The sequence below is a fragment of the Chionomys nivalis genome, chromosome 22 (assembly GCF_950005125.1).
Source record: "Chionomys nivalis chromosome 22, mChiNiv1.1, whole genome shotgun sequence".
Lineage (NCBI taxonomy): Eukaryota > Metazoa > Chordata > Mammalia > Rodentia > Cricetidae > Chionomys > Chionomys nivalis.
This window is the reverse complement of record NC_080107.1, coordinates 50,726,350-50,749,715: the sequence shown is the minus strand read 5'-3', so window position 1 is coordinate 50,749,715 and position 23,366 is coordinate 50,726,350. Positions and strand designations below refer to the sequence as shown.

General features: G+C 43.0%; 1 protein-coding gene across 1 annotated transcript; it reads left to right on the top strand.

The window, feature by feature from the left end:
- Positions 1–534: 534 nt before the first annotated feature.
- LOC130864372 (N-acetyllactosaminide alpha-1,3-galactosyltransferase-like 1) lies at positions 535–9,075 on the top strand. The gene is made up of 4 exons (XM_057754631.1): positions 535–557; positions 1,598–1,645; positions 7,925–8,062; positions 8,418–9,075. The coding sequence occupies exons 1-4, from the start codon at positions 535–537 to the stop codon at positions 9,073–9,075; spliced, it is 867 nt and encodes a 288-aa protein (XP_057610614.1).
- The last annotated feature ends 14,291 nt before the right edge of the window (positions 9,076–23,366 follow it).

The window sequence follows — 23,366 nt, the reverse complement described above, 5'->3', positions numbered from 1 at the left end:
TCAGAAGTCTCTCACAGCCCTCAAGGTTAGAAGAAAAAGCAGAGCAAGCAAACCTGAACTCAAATGACTTAAGTCAGAAATGACTCCAGACGGAAACTGAGTCACATGCGGGCTCCCACAGTTTTATAAACAGAATCATAAAAGATACGCTCTACTGATCAGAGCCTCTGCCACCCAGCATGGTGCCCCTGAAATCCAAGTGGGCTGTTTGCCAGTAGTCTACACCTGTTGACTGACACATATTTCATACATGAACACAACAAAGTTTGTCAGAGACATTTCAATTAACTAGGTTTTTTTTTTTCATAAGTAACTTGGAAAATATGGTGCCATTTCCTCTTGGCCTAATGAGAAAATCACTTCCTGAATTTTTTTCTTCGCTAGGTGAAGGGTCATTTCTCTCTGCCTTCTTTCAAGATATTTTTCCTTAGTTTTCAGTTCAATTAGATTCTTAAATCTGTTTCTCTTTTGCCGTACTTGGGGAGATTTCAGTCTTTTTTTTTTTTTTAATTACTATTGCTATGATGAAACACCATGACCAAAAGCGACTTGAAGAGGTAAGGGTTTATTTGGCTCACACTTCCACATTACTGTTCATCCCTGAAGGGAGTCAGGACAGGAACTCAAGCAGGGCAGGAACCTGGAGGAGCCAATGCAGAGGCCTCCGAGGGGAGCTACTTACTGGCTTGTCCTCAGCCGGCTTTCTTACAGAATGCAGGACCACAGCCCAGGGATGGCACCACCCACAGTGATCTGGGCCCTCCCACTTCAATCACTAATTAAGAAAATGCCTGATCGCCGGGCGGTGGTGGCGCACGCCTTTAATCCCAGCACTCGGGAGGCAGAGGCAGGCGGATTTCTGTGAGTTTGAGTCCAGCCTGGTCTACAAGAGCTAGTTCCAGGACAGGCACCAAAAACTACGGAGAAACCCTGTCTCGAAAATCAAAAAAAAAAAAAAAAAAAAAAAAAAAATTAAGAAAATGCCTGATCTTCTGGGGGCATTTTCTTAACAGGACTCCTCCTCTCGGATGGTTCTGACCTGTGTCAAGTGGACGAAAACTCAGCGCGCCCTGTTTTGGTTCCATCTCCCTCTCCTCTCCCCTTGAGACTTCAGTCACACAAGTGTTGCCTTTTGTTATGGCCCACTCCATCTCTTCACATTTCTCTTTTGCTTTTAGTTTTTGTCTCTGTTGTTCACGCTGAGTAATTTCTGTTACCCTGACTTACAGTTTGCTGGGTCTTTTCTTTGTCCTCTCCACCCTGCTGCTGAGCCCACCCTGCTGCTGAGCCCTCCCATTGAGTGGTTTCTACCCCCACCCTGCTGCTGAGCCCTCCCACTGAGTGGTTTCTACCCCCACCCTGCTGCTGAGCCCACCGTGCTCTGAGCCCTCCCCTTGAGTTGTCTCTACCCCTACCTTGCTGCTGAGCCCACCCTGCTCTGAGCCCTCCCACTGAGTGGTTTCTACCCCCATCCTGCTCCCCACTCGCTGAGTTGGCTCCATTTGATGCTATTGATAAGATTTCCTATTTGTTTCTTTGCACCAAACTGCACTCGTCACATCAGAGAACTGACTCCCGAGTCTCTCTTTGCACCTAGGAATGATCATTTGGAAGAACCTCAGCTCTCAGCCTGGTTTAATCCAAAGTAAGAACAAAACAATAATAAAATTCAATTAGAAGAATACGCTATTCTGTTATCAAACTGTAGGTACTCGAAACACTAGTGCCAAGTCTCATTTGTTTCTAAGACTTTTTACTTTTAAGATTTTTTTTTATCTGTTTATAGTCTACTTTTCAAAAATAATGTAGTTGAGGAAGTTGTCATATTCATTCTGGCCTGACATTCCTGGTATTATTAGGGAGAAAACATCTTGAGGTACAACCAAAAGATGCCAATATTGACTCCTCTAAATTTTAATTTATTATCCCCATAATTAGCAAATTAATTGTATAAATAAGTAGATTTCAACATGACATTTCATGTATGTATATATATTGTTTTGCTAGTGTCAATTTTCCCTGCTACCCTCATTTGGCATTTACACTCTGGGGAGACCATTAGTCTCTTATAACGACTGTGTAATGTTATGCTTATATAGTATAAACATGCTTATAAGATGTTTGTAATGCATTTATGCATTTCACTGACATTCTGTGATATTTGCCATCTAGGGGCTATTATATGCCAACAAATATGTGCACGCGCGTGTATGTGCGTGCGTGGTGCGTGCGTGTGTGTGTGTGTGTGTGTGTGTGTGTGTGTGTGATGGAAGAGTGTGGGTTTCTCACATGGAGTCACTGTTTTAAAAGCTCAGAGCCTGGGAAGTTGGTTCTGTGTGGTTAACTGGGTGCTGCATAAGCGTGAGGACCAGCGTTTGGCTCTCCAACATTTGCACAAATATCGGCTGTGTATGGTGACTAGCCTGTTGCCCCTGTGCTCAGAAAGTGAAGATGGGGATCCCCGGAGAAAACTGGCTAGCTAATCTTGCCTAATTGGTAAGTGCTGGATTCAAGTAAGAGTCAGACTCAACACATAAGGTGGAGGTAGCTGAGGAAGACACCCTTGTCCATCTCTAGCCTCTACATGCACATGCACAGACATACACCCACATACGTGTAAACATGCATACACATCACACACACATACCAAAGCAAGAATAAGAACAGCTAACTAGGGACTGCAGTGACGACCCAGCATTATCAGTGCTTCTTTCTCTTGCAGAGGCCTGGGACGGAGCCCCAGCACCTGCATGCTGCTCACAGCCACATGTAACTCCAGTTCCAGGGACCCATGCCCTTTTTTAGGGTTCTAAGCATGCATGTGTTGCTCATGTATACATGTAGACAAAACACTCACACTTAGAAAATAAAAATAAGGCCGGGCGGTGGTGGCGCATGCTTTTAATTCCAGCACTCAGGAGGCAGAGGCAGGCAGATCTCTGGAGTTCGAGGCCAGCCTGGTCTACAAGAGCTAGTTCCAGGACAGGCTCCAAAGCTACAGAGAAACCTTGTCTTGAAAAACCAAAAAAAAAAAAAAAAAAAAAAGAAAGAAAGAAAAATAAGTAACTAAAGGATTCAAATTTAAATTTCGATTTAGGTTACTCAATGACATCGAATTAGTATACCGTTTATTTTCCAATCTATAGTGCGTAGAGTGGGTAAATGCTAGTAACGTTTTACTTATTTTATGTATTTACTTAGCATTAGTTTTGTAATATCAAATATTTCATTCTTGACTGGGTCCACAACCAGGCCTAGAGGAGCAAGGGAAGGAGACCAGGGGTTGCCAGAAGAGGAGCTGTCCCAAGCCGTAATCACAGAGGGATGTGGCTGTCCGAGAAAACCAGAAGATAGGGGACCTGACCTTTCACCCTTCCTGCTTTCTGGTCTTTCGTTGGTCCTCTCATTTGTAGAACCTACTAGAAGTCCCAGATCAAAGGACTCTGGGTAAACCAATCTCCTCTCAGAGCAGAGAAGGGATGAGGATGGATGAAAACCATAATAAATGAAAAACAGCTAGCACAACCCTGCCCGTCTACAAACCGGCACTGTTTCTCTTGTATGAAAAAGCTCATGTCCCCAAACAGGATAAACATAAAGTCCCATCGATTGCATCATCACAAGATGATGACAATATAGTCTCAATAGCCATCACCAATGCTCATCCTACAAAGCAGCAGAGAAAGAGGAGCAGCCATTAGGGAGACGGATAATAAACAGAAGTAGATGACATCAGGCTTCCTCACCCTCTCCTGACAGCTGCTGCTCACTGTCCTGATGTCACCTCTCCCGGCGACCCGGAGCCCTCGGTGGCGCAGCCGTGTTGAGGTACCACAGTTGCCCGTGGAATCATTAATTCTTATTGAAAATGAGAATAGTAGAGAGAAGCCCAGTGAAGTTTGCTGTGTTCTGTGGACGGCACTTATCCTTGCTGTCATGTCTGCAGAAGCAGCTTGTATTTCCTTGGTAATGAGAATTATTTGTCCAGTCAGGATATTAATGACATTTTTACCTTTTAACTCAACAATTAAGAAAACTTGAAAACCTGTAAGAGTTTTTATAGGATCATGTCTTTATTCCCTGAAGAAGGGATTCCTTCCTTGAAAGGCCTGTAGAGGTTTTATGGGACCATGTCTTTATTCCCTGAAGAAGGGATTCCAGTAGAGGTTTTATAGGACCATATCTTTATTCCCTGAAGATGGGATTCCTCCTTGAAAGGCCTGTAGAGGTTTTATGGGACCATATCTTTATTCCCTGAAGAAGGGATTCCTTCCTTGTGAACTAGGATTTCCCAACCCATGGAATCTAAGACCATAAGTGCTACAAACATAGAGAGTCCCACATTCTATAAATGAATTACCTACATAACCAAGAGGCAGACACTTTCCTATATCCACCTGCCCATAAGGACTGTGCACTTCAGCTGTGGGAAACATGGCATCTGAAAGAACAGCTCACTCATCGAGAACACTCTAGGGGCAATACCTCAACCTCAGAGCGAATTAGCTCTCAGCTTGCACTGAAAGGAAGACTTCTGTGGACTCTCCCACTCTCTGTAGGCTAGCTACTTCTGGACAGACAGACACAGTGAGGACAGAGGTTGTGATGGGAATGAGCCAACCATCACCACACTTCCCCATAAAATTCACTGCCTTTCAGTTAGGCGATGTGTATGACATCGGACACTCAGTGCCCGCCTCGTTGTCCTCACTAAGGGGTGGCCACACTGTTTAGCCATGCATTATCCCCATTGCTGTGGCTGGGGCCGCTCTATGCACACATTCACTAAGGCAGCACCAGGGTTGACTAGCTCAGGTGTCTTGATGGTATGCAGAGGACTCTTGTGTCGCTCATGAGCCACCAAGCAGCCTTGAACAGCACAGCTCTGGCCAGCAGCCCCTCTCAAAGTTTTGTGTTTAAGGACTCTTAAATATGAAAGCTTCACCTTTTCCTCTTGGTTTATGTTTTTTTTAAAAAAAAAAATTTGTTTATTTATTATGTATACAATAGTCTATCTGTATGTATGTCTGCAGGCCAGAAGAGGGCACCAGACCTCATTACAGATGGTTGTGAGCCATCATGTGGTTGCTGGGGATTGAACTCATGACCTTTGGAAGAGCAGGCAATGCTCTTAACCACTGAAGCATCTCTCCAGCCCCCTTGGTTTATGTTTTGTTAAACAATGTCATCTTTTAAAATGTTAAGACGTCATTTTAATTGTGTGTATGTGCACTCGCACGTGTGTGTGTGTGTGTGTATATATGTGTGTGTGTGTGTGTGCATGTGAGTGTGCATGCTTGCAAAAGAATAGAAGGCCTGTTGGATACTCTGGAGATGGAGTTACAGGCAATCCTCAGCAGCTCCACATGGGTTCCAGTAACCAAATTTGAGTCTTCTGCAAGAGCAGGACACACTCTCCGTCCCTGAATTTGTGTGTGCGCGCACACACACACACACACACACACACGCTCATAGGTAGGCATGTGCGTGTAGGCTAATCAACCCTGGCTCTACCTTAATGAATGTGTGTACAGAGTTGCCCCAGCCACAGGAATGGAGAGACACTGGATGTCCTCCTATATCGCCATCCACCTTTTGAGACAGGTTCTCTCACTGAACTTGGCTAGCCTGGCTAGCCCTTCCACCCTCAGGGTCCTCCTGACTCTCACCTCGCTGCTGGGTAAAGACATGCACTGCAATGGCCAGCTTAAACCACACACACCACAAGAGTTTGCCTGCATGAGTTTGTGTGTGCGCCTGCAACTGGAGCTACAGATGATTGGGAACTACCATATGTGGGTGCTGGAAACTCATCCAGTGTCCTCTACAAGAGCAGCACTCTCGAGCCTTCCCTTCAGCCGGTGTCCAGCTCTCCGCATGGGTTCTGGGAGCTGAAATGCAGGACCTCGTGTTTGTACCGCAAGACTTTCCCACTGAGCTACCGTTCATGCTAAGGATGGGTCTTTAAGAGAATCTTCCCCTTTCATTCTAGATAATAATAATAATAATCTGATTTATTGAGAAAAACAATAATCTTCAAATCTTTTCATCTTCTCAAATGGGTTATATTTATATATACTATATAAATAAATACTTAAGTTAAAGAATCTTTAAAATAGGAGTGGTGTACTTTGGAAATGCCGTGGTAGAACACTTGCCTCGTATGCATGGAGTCCTGGGTTTAAACACCAACACTACCAGAAAACAAAATGAGATGAAACCAAAGATAAAACAAAACCACAATGGGCATGTGTAACCCATGTCCAGTACAGATTTTATCTGCATAGATGCCATACTTAACTTACGTCTCATCACTTGGACAAAAATGCCTTCAATCAGTTTTTTTATTTGTTTTGCTTTGTTGTTCAACAGAATCTCATGTAGCCTGCACTGGCCTCGAACTCACGACATAGCTGAGGATGACCCTGAACTTCTGATCCCCTTGCCTCCATCTGCCAAGTGGTGATCTAACCCAAGCACATGCTAGGCAAGTACTCCACCAACTGAACCACCTCGGTAGGTTAGTTTTAAAGTATATTTTCAAGTTTGATCTGAATATAAGTGTATGCCTATAAATTTTTGGTATCAGAAGACTTAAAATAACTCTATAAATAAATGCATAAGTTAAAATATCCTTAAAATGGTAGTGGTGTCCTTTTAAAGAATTTTTTGTTATGGGATTTTTGTAACTATTATTAATATGCAAGTAAGGATTGCCAGATTGTATCTTTGTGTAGATGTAGATTTGTACTTAAATTTACAATCTCTTTGTATTCAATGCCTTCTAAGATGTGTGAGTTAATGTGCTTTAATTTAGTGCCTTGGCTTTAGCAGGCTTTTTTTTTATTACTACAAATGTTTTTCTCTTTGTTCCACTAGTCTCATTTTCTTCTATAGTGCATCTGTGTGCCTGAAGCATAAAGGAGAAGTTGAAAAGGGAATAGGGAAAAGTGTGCATGTGTGTGCACATATTTTTGCATGCATGCACTTGTGTATGCAGGTGCATACAGAAGACAGAGATTGGTACTGAATTGTCTTCTTGTAGTTGATTTTTGCTTTTGTTTTTGTTTTTTTTAACTCTGTGAGGGCCCACCACCCAGCTCCCAAATAAATACACAGAGAGACTTATTCTTACTTATGAATGCCTAGCCTTAGCTTGGTTTGTTTCTAGCCAGCTTTTCTAGTTTAAATTAGACTGTTTCTTTTTAACTACATTTTGCCCCTGGGCTTTTTACCTTTCTTTATTCTATACACCTTTCTTTCCTTCTCACTCTGTGACTGACTGTGTGGCCCCTGACATCCTCCTCTCCTTCTCCTTTTCTAGCTCCTCCCTCCTCTCTAGAGCCTAGATTTTTCCTCCTATATTCTCTCTGCACGTCAGCCCTGCCTATTTCTCTCCCCTGCCTTGCTATTGGCCATTCAGCTCTTTATTAGATGAATCGGGTGTTTTAGGCAGGCAAAGTAACACAGCTTCACAGGGTTAAGCAAATGCAACCTAAAAGAATGCAATACATCCTTGCATCATTAAACAAATGTTCCACAGCATAAACAAATGTAACACATCTTCAATTAACATCCCACAACACCTTCTCCAGTCTGTTTCTACTTTATTTTATTAGACAGTTTCTCACTGAACATGGAAGTCACTGAGGGCGAGGCTGGGTGATGCCCCTGTCTCCACCTCTAGGTGTGCACCATGCCCAGATTTTTTGACATAGGTTTTAGGGACCCACATCCAGGTGCTCATGCTTTCATGGCACTTCATGAGCCATCTCCCCAGTTCCACAGGGGGATACTCTAGATCTTCCTCGGGTGAAGGGAGGGGGAAAACCAGGAGGTAAAAGCATAGTAGAAACTTTACAAGCATTAGCTATTATCACTCTCATCATTTCAGATGGGATTTTTGTTCTTTTTTGTTCAACAGAAAACGTCCTGATGTTATAGCAACAACTGGTTGGCTCGCTCCGGTCATATGGGAAGGAACTTACGATAGACAAGTTCTAGACAAGTATTATAAGAGACTGAACATTACCATAGGCTTGGCTGTCCTCGCTACTGGAAAGTACGCACTGCTGGTATTTGCCCTCCACATTTTGGAGAAATAAGGATGAGCAGTCACAGACTGTCTCTATCTTAAGCACTACTTCCTACGAACCTGGCATTACTGCTGACTGCCCTGTGTAGCTGTGGATAGTGGGTTTGTTGTTGCTGCTGTTTCTTCCCCATTAGCAACCCTCTTTCCTTTTCTTCATAACAAACTGTCTTTTCTCAGGTTCCCAAGCTTACTATATTTTCTTTCACTAACCAATACAGCTGAAGGTACAGGGACAACCTCTCTCTCTTTATCTTCTTGGTATCAATGGCACGTATCTCCTGGTGAACTCCAGTGAAATTGTCTTTCTCTTCATTTTGCATAGCCTTACAAGACAGTACCTGAGATATTTCCTAAAATCTGCTGATAAGTACTTCATGGTTGGCTACAACGTTATTTTTTACATCTCGACTGATAACATCTATGATATACCGTACGTAGAGCTGGGTCCTCTTCGGTCATTTAAAACATTGAGGCTGCCTGATGAAGATTACAATCAAGACCATACTCTCCGAAGCATGAAGAACATGAGAGATAAAATCATACAGGACATCCAATATGAGGTCAACTTTCTCTTCACTATGGCTGTGAACCAAATCTTCAAAAAAGATTTTGGAGTTGAAACTCTGGGCAAATCTGTAGCTCAACTCCATTCATGGTGGTATTTAAAAAACCCCAGAGATTTCCCCTATGAGAGAAGAGTTAAGTCAGCAGCTTTTATCCCCTTTGGGAAGGGAGACTTCTATTACCACAGTGCCATTATTGGTGGCACACCCAATAATGTTCTAGCTTTCATTAAAGAGTATCTAAAGGGAGTTACAGATGACAGCACAAAGAAACTTGACAGCACATACGAAAGCCACCTAAATAAATATTTTTTAATCAATAAACCCACTAGGGTGTTATCACCAGAGTACAACTGGAATCCAAAACTTAAAACTCCTCCTCAAATCAAGCACATTAAGATAGCATGGCGACCATGAATTACTTGATGTTGTGTCATAGAGTTTATGAATTCACAAATAAATAACAAGAATTCTTCAAATACAAAACTTGGGACACTTAAAAAAATGCATACTCTTTCAGAGTAAATTATCTGTCTTTGAAATTATAATTTTATTTCATCTGAGTAAAAATAAATGGACAAATATTACTTACAGATGTAATTAATGTTTTATATATGTGCTATAAAAATCGTGAGAATCATTTTTGGCAGTATAGACATTTTTGAAAAAAATAGATTTTTTTATGAAAAAAATCATATACATGTCAAATAGATACACATAAAGGAAGCTTAATATTCATCACTATGCTTGTCCTGTTGCTGCTGTTGCTGTTGTTGCGATGTGTATTCCTTATGGCTGATCTCTACTTGGTCGGTATTTAGTCTGCCTAGGGTTGAGTAAACTTGGGTGAACTGAAGACATTCTACCGTAGATCTTGCTTCTATTGCTAGTGATTCTGAGTTTGTTTTTTGAAATTTTTATATATTATTCTATGTATATGGATGTCTTGCCTGCATGTATGTCTGTGCACTATGTGCCTGCCTAATGCCTTCTGAAGTCAGAAGAAGGCTTCGGGTTCCCTGGAACTACTTAAGGGTCAGTGATGAGCCGCCATATGGGTCCTCTGACGGAGTGGTAAGTGCTCTAACCACTGAACTGTAGTAATAAGAGCAGCAGGGCTGCGTCCCCAGCACCCGGCCGCCCGCATGGCTAGCTTATGCCCCGAAATAATTACACGGAAACTGTATTTTTTTAATCACTGCCTGGCCCATTAGTTCCAGCCTCTTATTGGCTAGCTCTTACATATTGATCTAACCCATTTCTAATATTCTGTGTAGCACCACGAGCTGTCTTACCAGGAAAGATCTTAACCTGCGTCTGTCTGGAGTGGGAGAATCATGGCGACTCCTGACTCGGCTTCTTTCTCCCAACATTCTCTTCTGTTTACTCCACCCACCTAAGGGTTGGCCTATTAAATGGGCCTAGGCAGTTTCTTTATTAATTAACCAATAAAAACAACAGATTAATACAAGACCCACCTCCATCACTGAACAATCTTCAGCCTGGAGTTCATGATTTTTTTTTAATTTATTTATTTATTAAAGATTTCTGTCTCTTCCCCGCCACCGCCTCCCATATCCCTCCTCGTCCCCCAATCAACTCCCCCTCTCTCATCAGCCCTAAGAGCAGTCAGGGTTCCCTGCCCTGTGGGAAGCCCAAGGATCTCCCACCTCCTTCCAGGTCTATTAAGGTGAACATCAAATAGCCTAGGCTCCCACAAAGCCAGTACGTGCAGTAGGATCAAAACCCAGTGCCATTATTCTTGACTTCTCAGCTGTCCTCAATGCCCGCTATGTTCAGTGAGTCCGGTATTATCCCATGCTTTTTCAGACCCAGTCCAGCTGGCCTTGGTGAGTTCCTGAAAGAACATCCCCATTGTCTCAGTATGTGGGTGCACCCCTCATGCCCCTGAGTTCCTTGCTCGTGCTCTCTCTCCTTCTGCTCCTGGTTTGGACCTTGGGGTTGTAGTCTGGTGCTCCAATGTGGGACTCTGTCTCTGTCTCCTTTCATCGCCTGATGAAGGTTAATATCCAGGAGGATGTCTATATGTTTTTCTTTGGGTTCACCTTCTTATTTAGCTTCTCTAGGATCACAAATTATAGGCTCAATGTCCTTTATTTATGGCTAGAAACCAAATATGAGTGAGTACATCCCATGTTCCTCTTTTTGGGTCTGGCTTACCTCACTCAGGATAGTGAAAACACTATTTCTGTCCATTTGCATGCAAAATCCAAGAAGTCATTGTTTTTTACTGCTGAGTAGTACTCTAATATGTATATATTCCATACTTTCTTCATCCACTCTTCCATTGAAGGGCATCTAGGTTGTTTCCAGGTTCTGGCTATTACAAACAATGCTGCTATAACATAGTTGAACATATACTTTTGTTGTATGATAGGGCATCTCTTGGATATATTCCCAAGAGTGGTATTGCTGGGTCCAGGGGTAGGTTGATCCCGAATTTCCCGAGAAACCGCCACACTGCTTTCCAAAGTGGTTGCACAAGTTTGCATTCCCACCAGCAATGGATGAGTGTACCCCTTTCTCCACAACCTCTCCAGCAAAGGCTATCATTGGTGTTTTTTATTTTAGCCATTCTGACAGGTGTAAGATGGTATCTTAAAGTTGTCTTGATTTGCATTTCCCTGATTGCTAAAGAAGTTGAGCATGACCTTAGGTGTCTTTTGGCCATTTGAACTTCTTCTGTTGAGAATTCTCTGTTCAGCTCCTTGCCCCATTTTATAATTGGGTTGATTAGCCTTTTACGGTCTAGTTTCTTGAGTTCTTTATATATTTTGGAGATCAGACCTTTGTCAGTTGCGGGGTTGGAGAAGATCTTCTCCCAGTCAGTGGGTTGCCTTTCTGTCTTAGTGACAGTGTCCTTTGCTTTATGAGTTCATTGTTTATAAAGATACAAAAGTGTATAGAATAAACTTTGCATGGTCCCCAAGGAGCCTATAGTCTAACAAACAGATAAGGTTATCCATGAATATTTCTTTCACAAGTTTAAAAATTCATAAAAAAGACATGACTAAAATGTAGTGACTCAGAAAGGGAGGAAGCCATCTCTGGGGACAGTGTCGTCATCTCGACTGGGTCATGGTGAGGCTGTAGGCGTGAACAGTGCTGTCATGGTGCGGCTGTAGGCATGGGCAGTGCCATCATTGTGTAGACGTGGACAGTGGCATGGACAGTGCCGTCATCTTGACTGCGTCATAGTGAGACTGTAGGCATGGGCAGTGCTGTCATCTTGTCATCTCGACTGCGTCACAGAACGGCTGTAGACATGAACAGTGCCGTCACTGTGCGGCTGTAGGCATGGGCAGTGCCGTCACGGTGCGGCTGTAGGCATGGGCAGTTCCGTCACGGTGCGGCTCTAGGCGTGGACAATGCCGTCATCTTGACTACGTCAAGGTGTGGCTGTAGGCATGGTCACGGTGCGGGTGTAGACATAGTGAGACACTATCTCATTATAGATTATGTTGGGTCCGAGGGTTGTACAATGATAATGGGATAGACCACCAAAGTCTATCCAGAAGCAAGCTTTATTCCAGAAAGAAAAAAATCACAATGGGCACACAACGCTTATCAGCTATAGCTGTGACCACAGCCAGAGATCAGGCTTCTGCAGCTGTTACCATGGGCTGGTTTTGGGCCTCCTCTTATAGTAAAATCAAGCACCAGGAGTGGGCCAAAGAGCTTTTACATCCCTGAGGTCAGGCTTAAAGTCACATTGCATTTTAAGTTCTAGAGCTTTTGGTTGAAGGGCATTAGACTGTTAACTTAGCGTGTTTGCGAAAGCCTGTGGCTAACACAGCCACTTTTCATTGTTCCTGAGAGAATACAAGGCAGACAGTAGAGTCACATAGGGGACAGTTAAAGATGAAGGGAATACAAGCAGAGGGTTCCATAGAAACAACAGTTAGACGCTAACCTTTGTCTGCAGTACCTGCCTGGCTGGGAAGCTGGGAGGCAGGAGACAGTTAAAAGTTTACCTCTGTCCACATGGCTGCCAGGATGTCTGCTCTTAAGGCAGAAAGAGTTTGTTAAAGGTTAACAGTGACTGCCAGTTTTATTTATTTATTTTTCTCCCAAAATGTGTTTGGGCTTACAACTTATATTTCTATGTTCCTGGACTGGGCCCTTTATTTCTATATTCTATTTCTGAACTCTCCATTTATAGTGGATTATTTGTATCTCCTTTTATGGGAGAGAAGCAGGGGATTTTCTGGTATTTAAATGGGAGTGTTAATGGAAATTGCTGGTGACTGAGACAGGGGGAGCCATGATGGCCTGCAGTGAGCTACTTCTTGTATTACATATGTGCCGCCCTACGCATTATGAGCTGGATGGGTTGAATGGCTTCCTATCAAGAGAACAGGGCTTGCCCCACTAGGACTAACCTATGCAATACTGTGCCTTCTGCCTACCACAGACCTCCTGTTGTCATTGCCACAGCAAACCACCATTTTGGAGAGGCCCTTGTGATGTGCTCACAGGCACTGTCTGGCCCACGGGCACTGACTGGCACAGTGAAGCTATCCCAGAGCTGAGTACCTGCCACACCCCACCTAGCAAGACCAGGCAGCCTCCACAGTAGCAGGTAAACAGAGCAGAGCCCAGTTGCTTCACAGAGACTCGGAGGCTTCAATCCCCGAAAAGGGCCAAGAACTAGATACCCGTATATATGCTATGTTGGTAAACTGTCACGTGCTATTTGATTTCACGGAGAAGCAAGCTCTGGAACGGGGGTTGGCCCCTCTGTAGGGTAAAAAAGGCCGAGGAAAACTACTCTGACCCTGACTTGACCCCAAGACCAGAGCCAAAGACAGAATACACTGACTCTGTCTTGACCCCAAGGCCAGGGCCAAGAACTTGAAATCCCACCAATCCCCGAGCTTGCCCCAGTGTCAGGAAATAGAATCCCACCAATCCCTGAGATCCCTCAACATGAAATCCCACCAATTCCTGATCTTGCCCCGCCCCCCCGAATCAGGCCACAAAACCTCACCAATCCCAAGCCACCCTGAGAAGGCCCCTCCCCTAAGGAACCCTATAGAAGCTCTGTACCCTGTTAGTTTCCTAAACCCTAGAGACAGCCACCCTAGCAGTAAATCTCTTGAGTGAGGTTTATTGTGCAGTGGGACGCTTCCCCAGAGCCCAGCCCAGCTGTACCGCTTTAGCAGGACTGTAGCACTGAGGAAGTTTCCTGTAGGAACGGAGCTGTAACACCTTCCTGGGTAACGATCCCCCGCCAGAGCAGAGCTGTTACACTTGCATCGGGGACACCTTTCCCTGGAGCAGAGCTGCAATGCTTGCAGTGGCTTTATGGCAATCCTTGACTCCTGGCCTCCATCAGAGCTCCAACACCTACATTTGGTGTTGTGTCTCGGATAGGCTCTTTGAGCGCCTGCATTTCCCCTTGGGGTCTGAGCCACACTGGGACCCCATCACTCATCTCCAGTCCACCCACAACAGACTCACCTTTCAGCTCACCAATCACTCAGCACCCAGTACACCAACAGCAACTAGGTAAGCTTCCCGTTTGGATGGTGTAAATGCTTCCCTGAATCTGAGGAAATGACCGTTGAGTGTCCAGCACCCCTCTGGTACTCTTGGAGGTGGAGATAGCCCCAGTTACAGTCTTTAAGTCTACATACAGCTGGCCCTCTTCACCTGACGCTATCTCGCCACCCTCGGGAGCTGCAATCCTGCAGTCCTTAGGTCCGACTGGTCTGTTGCGCCCCTTCCTACCCTCTTCTCCTGTCATTTCTCTGGAGCTTCCTGTAATCCCACAGCTCCTCTAGGCCATTCCCAATCCTTTCTCATGGATGAGACCCCTCCTCCAAGAGCTTGGTTTTTATCTTTGCATTCTGATCTCTACAAAAGCCCTGCTTGAACTTCCCCAGTCTACATCTGCAGGATGTTTGAGAGCCACCAGTTGGATGAGGTTATCTGCTGCTGTTTATTCTTTTACTTGGAAGTCTCACCTGAGGGGAACTTTGACTCTGCCAGACTCTCTCGGGAACTGCATCTGGCTGCCTCAAAAGGGCTTCCCAGTTGATTTCTGCTGCATGAATTTTGAGAACCCAATTTGATGGTGTTTTCCTGTCTATCCATCCACCCTTTATATTTATTGTTTTATTTTGCGGATTTTTATATATTTAATGAACTAATTATTCAAAACCAAAAGTATGACTGTGGTAGATCATTCTCCAAATCATGTAAAAAATACATATTAGCAAGTAATCTCTAATGAGATGTAACCAAAAGAATGGACACACACACATATACACACATGCACACACACATATATACGTATGCACACACATATACACACACACACCTGAAGAGGACACTATAAAGTAATCCCACACTGTCTCAGAATTGAGTATAATAAATGGTTATTTATTCAGGGATAGACTCACAGATCACAGTCCTCTGCAGGAACCGAATCTAGCAGCAGCAGCAGCAGCAGCAGCAGAGACAGACAGAGAGAGAGAGAGAGAGAGAGAGAGAGAGAGAGAGAGAGAGAGAGAGAGAGAGGAGCTTTATGGCTGCATTTATGGCATAAGAGACCATGCCCAAGTGAGCGGGTATATTACAGGCTATTGGCTGAAGGAGTTCCCATAGCACCTCCCCCTTTTGTCTAAATAAGAGAGTTCTAAGTCTAATACAAAACTATATACAATAAGAGCATATATCAAATATAAAAATTAGAATTACAACCAGCATAAACAATATCAAGCAAGAAACAAATGCTAAATATTTCAATAATTACCCTATTCCAAGGAGTCTAAGCCTTGTATTAGAAATAGCTTGGCCAAGTCATGAGAGGAAAGTAACTACAACTATCTAGTCTTCAACCCCATTGAAGACCTGAAAAGGGAAATAATATTGAGTAAAAGGAAGTAAAATCAAGCAACTTCCGAAAATGTGCAACAAATGACAGAGACAACTGGCTACCTGGGCAACCACCCAAAGTCTCATTTGCAACATTGGAACAACCAGCTTAGGCTAAGGCCTAGAGTAACTGACAGACCATTTTCAGAGGCAGAAAAATTTCAAAGCCATATTACCCTGTCTTGTCAAGATTTGATAGTCTTTTTTCTTGTATCCTGCTTGTCTTGCCAAGACACCATGCATTTTATCAGTGGTAGAGGCATGGGCAGTTTCTTGCCCAAAGGTCTGGTGGGTTTTTTTTTTTTTTTGTATTTTTAAAAATTTATTCGATTTTTTAAAAATAGCAATCCAAGTTCCCACTCCCTCCTCTCCTCCCATTTCCTCTACACACCCTCCCACCCAACCCCCAACCAATCTTCAGAGAGGGTAAGGCACATTGCTTTGTGGAAGGTTCAAGGCCTCCCTACTATATCTAAGTTGAGCAAGGTGTATATCCAAAGAGAATAGGTTCCCAAAAAGCCAGTACATGCAGTAGAGATAAATCCCGGTGCTACTGCCAGTGGCCCCCTAGTCTGCCCCAGCCATGCAACTGTCAACCACATTCAGAGGGACTAGTTTGGTCCCATGCTTGTTCCTTCCCAGTCTGGCTGGAGTTGGTGAGCTCCCATTAGCTCAGGTAAACTGTTTCAGTGGGTGAACCCATCATGGTCTTGACCTCTTTGTTCCTTCCACTCTTCAACTGGACTTTGGGAATCCAGTGCTCCCATGTGGGTCTCTGCCTCTGTTTCCATCAGTAGCTGGATGAAGATTTTATGGTGATATTTAAGATATTCATCAGTCTGAATAGAGGACAAGTCAAGATTGAGCCCCCTCTCTTCTATTGTAAGGTCATCCTTATGAATTCCTGGGAATTTCTTTAGAGCCAGGTTTCTGCTAACCCTATAATGGCTCCCTCAATCAAGATATCTCTTTCCTTGCTCTCATCTCTGTCCATCTTCCATCTCGACTATCCCATTCCCTCAAGTTCTTCTCAACCCTCCCCTTCTCTTCCTCTCCTATTTTCCCTTCTCTCCCACCCGCATGCTCCCAATTTTGTCAGGAGATCTTGTCTGTTTCCATTTTCCAGGTGGATCTACATATGTTTTTCTTTGGGTTCATCTTATTATTTAGCTTCTCTAGGATCATGAACTATAGGCTCAATGTCCTTTGTTTATAGCTAGTATCCACTTATAAGTGAGTACATACCATATTCATCTTTTTGGGTCTGAGTTACCTCACTCAGGATAGTGTTTTCTATTTCCATCCATTTGCATGCAAAATTCAAGATGTCATTGTTTTTTACTACTGAGTAGTACTCTAATGTGTGGATGTGCCACATTTTCTTTTTCGATTCTTCCATTGAGGGGCATCTAGGTTGTTTCCAGGGTCTGGCTATTACAAATAATGCTGCTATGGACATAGTTGAACAAGTGCTTTTGTAGTATGATTGAGCATCTTTTGGGTATATGTCCAAGAGTGGTATTGCTGGATCCTGAGGTAGGTTGATTCACAATTTTCTGAGAAACCGCCATACTGATTTCCAAGGTGGTTGTACAAGTTTGCATTCCCACCAGCAATGGATGAGTGTTCCCCTTAGTCCACATTCTCTCCAGCATAAGCTATCATTAGTGTTTTTTATTTTAGCCATTCTGCTAGGTGTATGATGGTATCTTAGAGTTGTTTTGATTTGCATTTCCCTGATAGTTAAAGATGTTGAACATTTCCTTAAGCATCTTTTGGCCATTTGAGAGTCTTCTGTTGAGAACTCTGTTCAGTTCAGTACCCCATTTTTTACTTGGGCTACTTAGAATTTTAATGTCTAATTTCTTGCGTTCTTTATATATTTTGGAGATTAGTCCTTTGATGTGGGGTTGGTGAAGATCTTTTCCCATTCAATAGGCTGCCTTTTTATCTTATTGACTGTGTCCTTTGCTTTACAGAAGCTTCTCAGTTTCAGGAGGTAGTCTTCAATGCATGGTCATAGGAGACCACTTCCTAAATAAAACCCTAGTAACACAGACACTGAGAGCACCAATGGTCAGTTTTAACAAGAAGAAAACAAGCTCCAAATGGAGTGTCTTCGGTGCCCAACCTTCTCTTGGGAATAGATTGGTAAAGCCAGGAGTTATTGTGTCTCATGTTAATAGAACCTTAGTTTATTTAAATGCCATATTCTACAGTTATTTGAAGTGGTTGGAGATTACCTATCTATGCAGAATACAATCTCTGTGTATCTAAAGAACCTGATTAGTCTAACTATAAGTATGACAAACATGGAAGACTATTGACCTATAATTCTTAATACCTATATAGCTTCAAGACTAAGACTTCATGTGAAACAGTCTTTAAACAACTGTGCAGCAGATAAGGGCAATGACCTCAAAAATGTAAACAATGTGTAAGTATCTTGATCAGAGGTAGAAATAAATAGTACAATATGATAAATATATCCTAAAATTGTACTAATATATAAAATTTTTTAAACAGAGGTAGAAGTATGCACACATACAATATGACAAAATTCCTTTGCTTAGGTGTACAAATATTATAAACAGAAATAGGAGCATATTCAATATAATTTGAATTTGTATCAATATACAAGAATCGATACCAATGTAAACTGCCTATAAGTAATAGCTCACAGTTCACTCTGCTACTCACTATTATTATTAGTGTGAGTAAGCTTACACTAATCTACCTATTATCCCATCCAGTTTCCACTTTTTTCTTTTTCTTTTCAAAGAGATCCCTGAGCTTACATAATTCCTACCCCAACCCCCAACCCTTTACCAGTTATAATTAACTGCTAATTGATGTCTCTAACCCTGAGGACAAACTTTGTGGGGAGAGGGGAGGTCAGCTTCTAGAATTACTTCCCACCCTTCAACATTAGCCTCCAAAACATCTATGTTTTCCCCAACTTTCACAACAAAACAACTTTTAAACCAAAAACAACACTCAGCATTTTGTTAGCTTGGCTAAAATATTGAACCAGGCACATCCCGGCCTTACAGAGAGCTAAAAGGTGATGGACATAGGCACACATTCTCAAGAACAACAATATCATTCAAAACTTAACGGAATTTATTTACATAAATAGGGGTGATTTGTCATAAACCTCATGCATACTGTTAGCTTCTATTTCTCAAACTGTTCCCTTGCCCTACAAAAGGGTCCTGCATGCCTAATTCTATATACGGACAAACTTTAATAAGGCACTCTTTTTCCATCTTAATGCTTTGTTTTGGTTTGTTTTTCATAATTAGGAGATGCAGTTAATGCCCCTTATGCTGCTCTCTTATATGTGCCCATTCGCTTTTATTGCCTCTAATCCTGTCAGCCCTGAATGAGAACAGCTCCCAGGTCTGGGGTGACAGCTGGTGTTTCCAGATAAGAAACCTGGGAAACATCAGTTCCCAAGGAAAATATTGGAGAAAAAAATAGGGTTTTTGGAGTGATCTGCCCCATGAGTGACTGACAAAGTGGCACTAAAAGCCACCAAGAGAATCATCACTCTTACAAGAGAGAAGAGAGCGTGCAGTATTCTGCACTGTTCTGAGGTCCCCTGGTCCTTGTCTAATGAGAAACCATCTCTTCAGGTCTTGCCTCACAGAGACCTGTTGGACAAGTGTTCATACACTGATCTGTAACTAGGCCACATGGCTCCCAACAACAGGCCACCACTGTCGACCCAAGAACTTGCGTCTGGGTTGTTATGCTTCTCTTTGGTGGTGTACACAGTATTTCCCTGTAAGGAAGAGCTAGGATGAAAGCTCTGGAGAGGCCCCAGCTTGACTTCTCCACAGCCAATGAGTTATGAAGGTGCTGTCTTCAGCAATGGGGTCTTGCAGTCAGTTTGTGGAGAGCAACCCATCATCTTGGCAACGGCCTGAGTGGTTTGAGGATTCCCATGGGACCCCTTAGGACAAAACCCCAATTAGATTTAACCCAGTCTTGGAATTTGAAACTTCATTTGATGACAAGAGATGGGCATTTGGGGCTGTCTCCATTATTTGGCAATTTCTGTTAAATCGCTTGTAGTGTGTGTATGTGTGTATTGTGTGTGCATATACACACATATATGAAGCTTACGCTATTAGGTTTCCACCCTACCCTTCAAATGGTCCTTAATTTTAGTTGTCTCTCCCTGTACTCCTTCCTCTGCCCCATTCTTCCCTCTCACTCCCCACTTGAATCTCCCATCCCTGTCACCCCCCACATTCATAATTATTTAGTGTATTTCCCTTTTCTAACAAGATCTTTCTGTCCCCCTAGTCCCTTATTCGATACCTAACCTCTGTGGTTCCATGGACTGTAGCTTGGTTATCATTGACATTAGAACTAATATCCACATATAAGTGAATACATACCATATTTGTTTGTCTGGGTCTGGGATAATTCACTCAGGATGTTTACCTGTGAATTTCATGATTTTGTTATTAACAGCTGAGTAGTACCCCATTGTGTGAAAGTGCCACATTCTCTTTCTTCATTCTTCTGTCGAAGGACATCTAGGCTGTTTCTCTTTTCTGAATACCATGAATAGAGCAGTAATAAGAAGGGGTAGCTATCTCTGGGAGGATGAAGCAGCCTTTGGGTATATGTCCAAGAGGGGTACAGCTGAATCTTGGGCGAGGTTGACTCCCATCTTCCTGAGGAACCACCATACTGGTTGTTATAGTGGCTGGATGAATTTGCACTCCCACCAGCAATGGAGAAGTGTTCCCCTTGCTCCACATCTTCACCAGCATGAGCTGTCACTTGTACAACTGATCTTAGCCATTCTGGTGAGTGTAAGGTCGACTCTTAGAGTTGTTTTGATTTGCTTTTCCCTGACAGCTAAAGATTTTGAACATTTCCCTAAGTATTTCTTAGTTATTTTGAATTTCTTCTTTTAAAAATTCTGTTTAGATCTGTGTAGGTGGGCCTTTCCATCTAGACCACTGCTCAGCTCTGTCCTACCAGCTGCTTTCCAATAACTACAGAGATTTATTATTAATTATAAATGCTCAGCTGAGAGTTTAGTCTTGTCTCCATGCAGCCTCTTACAACTTAAATTAACCCATTTCTGTTAATCTGTGAGCTGCCCTGAGGCTCGTTTACCTCAGCTATGAACTCCCCAGGTTGCTCCTTCCTTGTCTGGCTGGAGACTCCTCCAACTTGACCCTCCTTCCCAGTGCTCTCTCCACCCCCCAAATCCTGCCTAACTATCAGCCAACCAGCTTTTTATTAACAATGAGAGCAACACACCTTCCCAGTATACAAAAGGATTATTCCACAGCAGATCTGCATCCAATTTTTTTTAACTTACCTTGTCTCCTCCACATTATTTTTTTAAGATTTATTTATTATGCATACAATATTCTGTCTGCGTGCATGCCTGAAGAGGGCACCAGACCTCTACAGATGGTTGTGAGCCATCATGTGGTTGCTGGGAATTGAACTCAGGACCTTTTGAAGAGCAGGCAATGCTTAATCTTAACCGCTGAGCCATCTCTCCAGCCCCCTGCATCCAATTTTTTAATTGGGTTATTTGTTTTGGTGTTTTGATCTTAGGCATTCTGACCTGGACAAGATGAACTCTCAAAGCAGTTTTAGTTTTCATTTTTCCTAATTGTTAAGGATGTTGAAAACTTTTTTAGATGTTTCTTAGTCACTTTTGATTTCTCTTTTTGAGAACTCACCATTCATTTCCATAGCCCATTGTTCATTTGGGTCATCTGTTTTCTAGATCCTATGTCATTTGAGTTCTGCTGGCAAGGCTTTCCTGAGTTTTGTAATTGGGTTGTTCACTTTTTAATTCCATCTTCACTTCAGCTTGAATTTTCTTCAGTATTTCTGATTACTGAATTCAAATCCTAAATCGTCTTCATCATTTTGTTCAGATATCGTGTTTTCTTGAACTTCATTCAGGAGTGTTGTAATAAGGCCGCATGTAATAAAAAAAACAAAACAAACAAGCAGCCAAGTGGCCTTATTACAGCACAGGAGTTTGTTCCAATCCTGTCTGTTCGTTTCCTTGAATTCTTCAATCATATTTATGAATATTCTTTTAATTTCTGTGTGCTGAGTTTCATCTAGGTAATTGTATTGGAGAACATTTCTATACACTAGAGGGTGTAGGGGGGTTCTATGGTCCTGGTCTTTTATATTATTTGTGGTTTTCCAACATGACCTGGTCACACAGGCTTCTTTCATTAGCTGCATGTCTGATGGCAGATTCTAGCCTGCCTCTATTGAGTAGAAATTCGGATTCGTTTTTGCTGTTGCCCAAGCGTGTTTGATTTTAGATCAGATATAAAGAGTTGCCAAGTCAGTCCTTCACATACTCCGTGTTGAGTTTTGATTAGAGAGACAGGGGTGATTGAACAGCTGTGACACATGGGTGGAAGGCGGCTGCACAACCTGCCTCCTGGAAGTATGGGCAGCATGGGAGGGAGGGCTGGGGTGTGAGCAACTCGCCTAGTTGGGCTGATGTGTTAGTGCAAGTCCAAGCAAAGCCTGGAGTGTAGGAACGACAGGATGACAAGGAGAGACTCTGAGAGAACAAGCCTTCTGCATTTCTTATCCTATCTGGGACCCGAGCAGTACACGAGAATGGCCACTAGACGGCGCAGCATAGAAAGTAACTGCTGTCACTTCTGAAGTGGAGCTGCTTCTAGAGGAGCCTCCTGACGCCACCTTGTGGACTCTTTATGCACAGACCCACTAAATACTAGGGTGCGGAAAGATGAAGAATGGGAGCCACAGGACAGGTCATCTTGTCCGTCTCTATTACAAGACCTCCGCCAGGGACTCTGCTTGGTAAGCATGCATGCTAGTTCCTTTGTGTTCACTTCTGAAAGATCCACTCATGTGTCTCCTCTTCACGTTTCCTTGTTATCAGCCTTGCAGATACGTCCTTTTCAAGTTTCTGACCAATGACTAAAGATCTACATCCCGTAAGTAATTGCAGCCCTGAATCGCAGGCTACCTTGGCTTCCTGCCCATAGTGACAGCAAGGCGCTCTGCTCGAAGTCCTAATGTCTAGGACTTACCTTGACGTCCCCAAGTGAATACGCTTGTACTAGAATAAAAGTGAAATCTTTCTGCTTCCTACAACATGTTCTAGAGAACGCCCCATAAAACCGGTAAGTGGAAGGTGAGGAAGGGACCACAAGCAGCAAAGGTAGGTGCTGTCAGTGCCAGAATGATCTATGTATTTCTGTAAACCCGTGTCTTCTAGAGGCGCTTGAGTCTGAACTTATAATTTCATTGGATGATAGACTGTTGTACGCGTCCAGCTTTGGCACAGTATTTAATGTTTTGCCCAAACAACTATTGTTCATAATGGGCAGTGAAGGTATCCATTTAGAGTCCCGTATTAATCATTTAGTTCCTTGTAGGGCACAATAGAGCAAGGTATGAACTTCTCAAGAGAAGATTAAATGGTTCTATCAGTAGAAACAGGCATAGTTGAGAGCTCAGATATTTTGTTCAGTAACTTTCCTGTTGAATCTTGCTTAAAGAAGCCATGCAACATTCTTAACCTCTGACACCTTAGGCACCATAGACAGACTTAGAGTGGCTTACTGGCTTGCCACACCCTTGGAGAGCCTTCTCCTGTCCCCGAGCAATTCCCAGAAGCAGTAGCCAGATGTGTCCTGGTATAGATTAGCCAGACCTGTACATATGAGCAGGCTTTCTGTTGTGTCCAGCAAAGGAAGCTCAGGACTGACATTCTGGGGATCCTGAACTGGGAGAAGATTTCACACTAGCTTTTGTGT

What these genes read in the sequence shown, in the direction of transcription:
- LOC130864372 (XM_057754631.1), top strand. Translation starts at nt 535, where the DNA reads ATGACCAAAAGCGACTTGAAGAG. An exon ending in TCAGCCTGGTTTAATCCAAA is followed by an intron (nt 1,646 to 7,924) that starts GTAAGAACAAAA and finishes TTTGTTCAACAG; the next exon opens with AAAACGTCCTGATGTTATAG. An exon ending in GCTGTCCTCGCTACTGGAAA is followed by an intron (nt 8,063 to 8,417) that starts GTACGCACTGCT and finishes CATTTTGCATAG; the next exon opens with CCTTACAAGACAGTACCTGA.